Below are 9,171 nucleotides of genomic sequence, written 5' to 3'. Positions count from 1 at the left end.
GATTTGTACATTTTTTTATTTTATATAAAACTTACATAAAAAAAATTTAAAATTTAATAAAAATAATAAAAAAAAAAAAAAAAAAGAAAAGAAAAAAGAAAACGATTGGTTACATAATTATTGAATGAAAGGAAACAAACAAAAAAATAAATAAAAATTGACGGATTGATGAATTGATTGATTGATTTTTCAATCAATCAATCATTCATTCATTCAATAATTCTTGAATTTTTTATTTTTACAAACAAAGTTTAAGAGTACATCCGGCCAATGATTTCAAACCGCTGTCTGGACACGTGCAAGTGTTACATTCTTTGGCAAAACTTTGTCCTGGTTCGCATCTTTCTTCATCTGCAAATACCACCATCACCAACAGCATCATCATCATCCCCATCATCACCATCATCACCATCATCATCATCATCATCATCGTGAACAACACCATCGAGAACAAAACGGAAAAAGAAAAAGAAAAAAAAAAAAAAAAAGAAAATTTAGTCGTTTCGTTGGAAAGGTTGGAAAAATCAAAAAAAAAAAAAAAATCCTTTCATCATCACCACGCACCGGAAACGGAAGATTTAGCTTGAGCACCAGTTTCTTCGACTTTAGCATCATCTAATTTTTTCAAATCCGATTTCGTTTCTTCTTCCTTTTCCGAATTTTCACTCGGGAAAGCGGATGCGATGGCAAAAACGGCGAAAAAAGCAAATACCAAAGCGTATTTCATTTTGATTTTTTTCTACAAACAAAAAAACAACCGTAAAATTTGTTTACGCGATTAATAACAAACAAGAAACAAACAAACAAACAAACAAACGAACGATTTCCTATAATAATTACCTTCGATACCAAAACAGTAAAAATAATAATAATAATAATAATAACAACGATAGTAATAGTAATAATAATAATTTCAACTTACTTGTTTTCGTTTAATTACAATAACACGAAACAAACAAACAAACAAACGGAGAGAAAACAAAAAAAGTTTTTGAAACGTTGATTGTGCGTGCGATTGTGCGTATGGATCACCGTATATTCCATTCGTTTATTATATACTTTGTCTCAACAACAAACATTACGTAATTTTTTTTTTTTTTTAATTTAAACAAAATTTTTAAAACGCGTTAAGTACGTACGGGTTTCGATTTGTTTCGAATTTTTTTCCCATGTTTACCAAGTACTCCTTCACTCCATCACTTCCTACCCGTATGTTATGTCAATTATTTGCCAAGAGAGAGAAGGGGAGACAAATAGAGAGAGAGAGGGGGGAAGGAAACGGGGACGATTGTCGAGGAGTATGAAATTCAAAATGCCAAACAAAATGCAACCAGAAACAACACAAAATTTTGCCATTTTCCAAACGCAACCGTTGAAATAAAAGGTACGAACCTGAACCTGAACGAACCATCTATCCTTATCTCACTTATCCGGGTTATCAATAAAAGGAAGGATGAGGGGAAAACAGAAAGAACCTTTTCCCCAAATTTTTTGTTCCCCCTTTTTTACTGGATTCACTCACATAAAAATTTTAATTTGAGGGGATGTTGGGGGGCGTGGGTGGGTGCGGGGAGGAACGATAAGCCATAAGGTAAACATAAAGATAAATTCATCATTAAATTTGCACCAAGTTACGCCCAAATCAGTTCTTTAAAAACCGACCGTTAAAATTCAACCTTTCAGGAAGTTTAAAAAAAAAAAGGTCATCATCGTTTAAAAAAAACGAGTTTTTGGTTGTTGTTGTTGTTGTTGTTAAACTCGAATTGTCGAAAAATATAGCAAACAAACAAACAAACTAAATGAAAATTAATTGAAAATTTGCAAAAAAAAAAAAAAAAAAAATTTTCTTTTTCCGCAAAAAAAATTATGCAATACGAACGACAAGTGATGGCGTCCATATTTTTTTTTTTTTTTTAAATTTACATAATCGACAGGTAAATATTACATTCGAGTAGTAAGGGAGAGGAGGTTAACGAAAAATAATAATAATGATGATGATGATGATGATGATAATAATTATTTGCACTTAGCAACTGGATTTGTATAACCTGCCCAAGACATCATACGAGTCCGCCATTTTGTTTTTTTTGTTTCAATAATAAAAATCACATCTTAAAATTTTTATATTTTCCTACAACGAACCCATCATCCTTGTACCTTAAACCTTCGATTATGCCAGCTTAAACGAAAAATACCCTTTTTCCTTATTCAATCGATCGATCGATCGATCGATTGATTGATTGACACAGAATACCGGGAAAATTTTGAACGTGTTTAAAAATGCGCAATTAAATCAAAAACGTTCTTATCAGCCTCCCCGTTTCAACATTATTATTATTTTTTCCTTTTCAGTTATTTTTATTAGTAAACAAACAAACAAACAAACAAAAAACAACCGAAACAGCATTTAAAAATTTGTGTTTGTTATTAAAATCAAAGGGTTTGACCCTTGCTCGACATAAAAAAAAACTTTTCTTTCTATTTTTATTGAAAATTGAACTCATTTGAAAATTTAAAAAAAAAATGGGTTCGATTTATCGATCGATCGATTTGTGTCGATTGTTAATAAATTATCTTCCCTCCTATCAAAAAAAAAAATAATAATAATAATAATGAAAAAAGAATATACATTATATGGCACGACGTGATGATGTCACGTGATTTACCTTGTCAATTCAAACAAAGTAAATTATATTTACGAGAATAATTAACGCTAAAAGTTTATTCTTTTAAAAAAGCAGAAATTGCGCGCAATTTTTTACAATTTTTTTCCTTAAGTACAAAAAAGGGTCATTAAGGTTCGAGTCAAGGATTAAAAAAAAAAAAAAAAAAAATTACGTGATAAAATTAAACAAAAAAAAAAAAAAAAAAAAAATTGTAAACTTTTTGTTTAAACACACATTAAAAAATGTGATCAATCAACCATTTTGGATTTTTTTCTTAACTTTTGTAATTTACTTAAGCTAAACAAAACATAAAATAATTTTTTATGTTTTTTCCCTTTTTAAAACAAACAAACAAACAAACAAATGTGAAAATGTTTTCTACAATCGAAACTTAAATAAAGGAAAAACCATAAAATATCTTAGTGCGAATAATAATATCGATGATGATAATAATTTCTTTTTTTTTTTTTTTTTAATAAAATGATATAGAATATGTACAAAACATTGTTATCGAATGATTGATACTATGGAAAAGACATACATACATACATAATAACACACATTATTTTATTAATTAATTCATAAATCTATTCGAAAATCAATTTTTCTCTATTCAAACTGTTGGAAAATTTGTGTGTGTGTGTGTGTGTGCATGTATGTCTTCTCGATTGTTTTACTCATATTATTGTCATGCATGAATAATAATAAAATTTCATTAGTTTTTCTCTTTCACAAACAAATTACCATAGATTCTTTTGATGGGATATTGAAATATTATTTTGTGTCATTAAAATTATCGAGTGAGGGAGAGAAATGTGTGTGTGTGTGTGTGTGATCATTTTACGATAAAATTTAACATAACATTATTTATAACATGATTGATGAATCGAAAAAAAAAATTATTGTTTTGCACACATTCGAATATGATTTAAAAGTTTTTTTGTCGAAAACAAAAAAGAATCATCAAATCCTTTTAACTTTATATATAGCAAATTAAAAAAAAAAGTAGAAACGTTTTCAAATTGAATATTTATATAATTAATTAATAATAATAATAATGTGTTTCAAAATAATTTAAAAAGTTTCGATTACACAAAACTTTTATTTATTTCATTTCAAATGGAAAGTGAAAGAAAAATTAAAAAAAAAAAATTTTATTTTCTCTTTCATACATGACTTTTGTAAAACAACCCAACTACTGTTGCACAAGTACTTGTTTTGTACTAAAATCATTTAAAAAATATTAAATATTTTATATAAATCCTACCTTGCATAAGTTCGTTAAAGCTTTTTTTTTTCTTTCTCTCTCTCTCTGTCACCAATGCTCAGAATAAAAAGAATGTAAATCACATTAAACACATGATTTCAAAATGTCATATTCGATATTCGTTACGTTTTCGTTTTAAATATTTTTTTTTAAGTAATTAATTTAAAATTATTTTAAATTTCATTTTCTAAATTTTACATATTACAAAAAAAAAATTTAATAAATTTGTTATGACATTAAAAAAAAAAAAAAAAAGAAAAAGTTACATGAAAACGATTAAACTCAAACGACGTTCGGCCATTTTGAAATCATTCAAATAATAGTTGCTGCCACGACCTTTTCTTTTAACTGTTAATAATTTTTTTTTTTTATTATAAATACATCCAGTATAAAATTTATTTTTTTTTTATTTATTTTTTATTTATTTCGATTATTACTAAATTATTTACAATGACTAAAAGAGCTCGTCCTTTTGATAGTCACATTTGTAGGCAATCAAAAGTTCATATAAGCGATTACGAAAATGATGAAAATGTTTTAAAATATATACAAGGTGAGATGATTTTTAATAAAGAGAGAGAGAAAAAAAAACCTTTAAATAATTTCTTAATTAATATTAATTATTTATTTACGATTATTTTTATTTTGTAAGAAAAAACTATTACAAAATTAATTGATGGATGTAAAAAATTATATTCAAATGGAATAAATAAAAAAAATTTTGATGATGATACTAAAACATGTTTTTCACAATCATTTGATGATAAAAAATTTTTACAAAAGAGCGTCACAAATTATTTTACAATTAATGGAAAATTAAATTATAAAACGGTGTGAGTATTATTTAATTCGAAAATAATAATAATTTTTCCATATAAAATAAAAATTATCAATGTGATATTATTTTTTTTTTAGAAATTGAATTCGAATAATAATTCTATTAACCCACCCATGAAATGTTCATTTTGTGATTTCGATACTAATTTGTTACACGAATGTATTATTTGTCGAGAACATTTTTGCAATTCTTGTTCTTTTATCAAGTAAGTTATTTATAAGACAAAAAAAAAAACCAATCATTATTATAGACAAGAAGAAATTCGAATGCATTTTTTTTTTCCAGTTACAAAACAGTAGAAGATAGCAGAATTTGTATGTCATGTTCGTAGCGGCTCTCGAACAACAAACAAATCATTATGTTGCGAGATTAAAATAATTTTTTTTTTTTTTTATTTATTTATTTCTATTACTTATGTATAAATTTTTATGTACAAATTATAATGTAAATATTAAAAATGTTTTAGTAAAACTGTGACAGAAAAAAAAAAGAAAACAATTTTTAAATATGAAAAAAATAAAGAGACTCTAAAGAGAGGAAATAAAAATTTTAAAAAATTGCAACGATTAAAATAATCTGTGACAAATCAATTACTAAACCTAATATTATTATTATTTTTTATGTGTAAAAAACGAAATTATTATTATGAAAGTTATTTTATTTTAACGTTAAATGTTTTCTTTTTTTTTTTTTTTTTTTTTTTTTTTTGTAATTATAAAAAGAAAAACTTGTTGAAATTATTATTATTATTATTATTTTAAATAAACCAACTCAATTAAAAAAAAAAAATTTTGCATGTTGTTTAAATTTATTTTTTTTTTTTTTTTTAAAACTCACTGTCTCGTATCCACACATATATAAATATTTTATGTAATAAATTTATTATTATTATCATTATTATTATCATTATCATCATTATTATTATCATCATTATTATTAGTATCGTTTAAAAAAAAAAAAAATTATTAATGAAATTTCATTTTTGATATATTAAAAAAAAAAAAAAAAATTGCAAAACTTAAGTTACCACGCAAAAAATCCGATTGAAACGAATGGGAAAATTATTATTATTATTATTATTATTATTATCATTATTATTATTATCATTTTTAATAAGGAAATAAAATTTTATTAATCGAGAAAAAAAAAAAAAAAAAAAAAAAAAGTTAAAATTAAAATTACCCGAATGTAAATATTTTTTAATCGAATTTAAAAAAAAAAATAAATAAATAAAAAAATTACGCAAAAATTCAAAATGTCGGTTTAAATAAAATAAAATAAAAAAATAAATAATTTTTTTAAATAAAATAAAATAAATCAAATTATTATTATTATTATTATTATTATTTAATTTTTGCACCATGTTAATAAAAAAAAAAAATTACTTGAATGTTTCGCAACGGTTTGAAAAAAATAAAAAAAAAATAAAAAACTTACTTGACCACTTCATAATAAGCGATGTTAATAATAATAATAATAATAATAATATAAAATAATAATAATAATAATAATAATGATAATGATAATAATAATAATAAACGAAACTTTTGTTCTTTCTTTCTCTTTCTCTTTTTCTCATTCTTTCCGCATTTGTAATATTTCGATAAATAATTAAAATAAAAATAAATTATTTAATTAATAAATAAATTTTTATTTTAATGTCATTTTATTTATTTATTTATTTATTTAACATGGTTATACACACTCGTTTAATAATTTCTATCTCTCTCTCTCTCTTATTTATTTTAGTATCTAAAAATGGGTGAAACTTTTAAAATAAAAATTAATTATTTGACTCGCTACTTACTTGATAAATCTACCGAACAGAAACAAAAAGAAATAAAAATAAAAAATTAAATAATAATAATAATAATAATATTAATAAATCATAATAGTAATCATAATTATCATTATTATTTTCTTATTTTTCTCTTATCATTAATTTTATAATAATAATAATAATTTTTTTTTTTTTTTTAAATCTATTCGTTTATACATATATATTTATTACAGTGATAATAATAATAATAATAATAGTAATGGTAATAATAATAATGATAATGATAGCAGTAGTAGTTGTGATGATGATGATGATAATAATAAAGACACATAATGCGATCGTAAGCTAAGCATACATATTGTTTCGATCGGGTTGTTGTGGGTCTGTTTTTCTCCCCTCGAAATTCTCACAAAATTGCTTTTTTCTTATCAATTATCATTATTATCATTACCACCACCACCACCACTACCACTACTGCTATTACCATTACTATTATCATTATTATTACCACACTACTACCATCGTCGTTAATGATAAACTTTTCACTGACACACGGTCGGACGAAAAAAAGAAAGAAAAATAAATTTTTTTTCATCATTTTTATATTTTCTTCCCTTGTGTTTGTTGTGTGTGACTCTTACACGTGTACACCCACGTGCACGCAAAAAACACGTATACTTATATATATATAAACCTCTAAACAATACGTTTCTCACGTGTACAGGCACACCCACATCTCCATCGAACTATATCACTAACATCATCATCATTATTTGTTGTTTTGAATTTTCCATTAAGTAAATAAATCATAATAATAATGATGATGATGATTATATATATATATTTTTGTTTTCGCGATCCCTAATGATGATAATAATAATAATAATAATAATAATCAGTCTAAATCATAACACATACATAATAAATACTTTAATCAAGAGTTTTTTTATACGTACATATATATATATATATATATATAAATAATTTTTTTTTCTTTACAATTATACCATTACTATAATTACTATATTTACCATTATTAATTATTTATTTAATTAGTATTATTATTAATTATTATTATTATTATTTCCTATGTATTTGTTTTTTTTTTTTTTTTTTTTGTTTTTTCTATTTTTTTTTTTTTTTGTTTTTGTACATTTACAATAATAAATATTATTTACGAAATCTACAAATCGTTTTATTATCATTATCATTATCATTATTATTATTAGTAATATTATTATCATTATCGTTATTGTTTAAATTTGTTCGGAAAAGGGCATCATCAATATATTCGTTGACCGGGACAAAAAAAACCGTTAAGTTTTTTTTTTTTTTTTTTTTTTTTTGAAATTTTCATTTAATTTATAATTATAAGACAACAACGGCGTTGTAAGTACTCTGTTTGTTTGTTTGTTTGTTCTGTTTTGTTCTTTTTACAATTGTTCGTTTGTTTTTAAATTTATTTTTTCTGTCAAACGGGATAGGATTTCGTGAAGCGCGATGGCGGCGGTGACAATGGCGTCGGTTAAATTTTCTTTTTCCCTCACACACACAAATTGATTGATTTTTTTTTTTTTTTTTTTTTTTCGCGATTGTTTCAAATCAGTCTTGATCAATGTTTTGTACTTGTTATGGTGGTAATAGTGGTGGTGGTGGCGGTGGTAAAGACAATAATGGCGACGAAAGAACGAAAACAAAAAAAAATTAACCGCGTTCAACGACGATTCAATATGGCGCCCGTGTAAATTTTCAATTTTCTTTTCTTTCCTTTTTTCAAAATCGTCATTTGTTGTGGGTAAAGCATGCGCATAAATATTATTATTATTATTATTATTATTATTATTATTATTATTATTACATTTCATGTTTTATATAAAGAATAAGGAAAAATCAAATCATTTACAAATCTTATACACACAAACAAAAAAAATTCAATTAAGTAATAGTATACGTTTAAATAAATTTTTTCAAAACTCTGGTTTTAGCCGTCACGTGACCAATATTATTATTATTATTATTATTTCAGGTTCAAACGAAATCCGGTGCCCCATTTTCCACCAAACAAAAACCTTTTAATACAAACTCTCTCTCTCTCTCACTCTCCTTTTGTTTTCATTCCTTCTCTTCTTAATCATGACCTTAAACTGGCGACAAATTTCCCGCCACATTACGATTCATTTTAACAAATTTTACTTAACATAATAATAATAATAATTAATCAATCGATCAATCAATTAATCAAATAAATAAAAATTCCGTCTCGACAAATTTCCCGTTTGGGAGGGGGGGGGGAAATACAATCAATATCCGGTCGCCAGTTACAAAAAAAACATGGCGTCCCTTTCGTCATTTGATACAAAATCTTATTATCTCATTATCATCATTATCGTAATTATTTTCCGTTACGAAATCTCTTCATTTCGGCGGGAAATTTAAAATATTATTCGCGGTGTCATTTATGATTGAAAAATTTTTTCAATAAATTTCGGCTAAATCCAGGTTGAAATTTTGTTCTTGGAGGTAAATTAACGCGAAGAGTCGATGAGGGAAATGATGACGTTGATGATGACGACGATGACGATGACGATGACGGTGACGGCGGTGACGACGTGGCGTCCCG

At 24.6% G+C, this 9,171-nt stretch overlaps 1 protein-coding gene across 1 annotated transcript; it reads right to left on the bottom strand.

Annotated features, from left to right (window-relative positions):
• Positions 1 to 1,013, bottom strand: Phum_PHUM595790 (serine protease inhibitor, putative). The gene is made up of 3 exons (XM_002432566.1): positions 923 to 1,013; positions 565 to 739; positions 1 to 351 (listed from the first exon to the last, which is right to left on the bottom strand). Exons 2-3 carry the CDS (start codon positions 725 to 727, stop codon positions 239 to 241), a joined length of 276 nt encoding a protein of 91 aa, XP_002432611.1. The 5' UTR covers positions 728 to 739; positions 923 to 1,013; the 3' UTR covers positions 1 to 238.
• Between the last annotated feature and the right edge of the window lie 8,158 nt (positions 1,014 to 9,171).

Source organism: Pediculus humanus, genomic scaffold (assembly GCF_000006295.1).
Source record: "Pediculus humanus corporis 1103172108315 genomic scaffold, whole genome shotgun sequence".
NCBI classification, from domain to species: Eukaryota; Metazoa; Arthropoda; class Insecta; order Psocodea; family Pediculidae; genus Pediculus; species Pediculus humanus.
Note: the sequence above shows the minus strand (reverse complement) of the source record. Positions and strands in the feature narration are given on the sequence as shown.

Excerpts from the sequence above, each read along its gene's own strand:
- Phum_PHUM595790 (XM_002432566.1), bottom strand. The coding sequence starts at position 727 with ATGAAATACGCTTTGGTATTTGCTTTTTTCGCCGTTTTTGCCATCGCA. Across the intron at positions 352-564 it reads AGCTAAATCTTCCGTTTCCG|ATGAAGAAAGATGCGAACCA; the intron begins GTGCGTGGTGAT and ends TGGTATTTGCAG.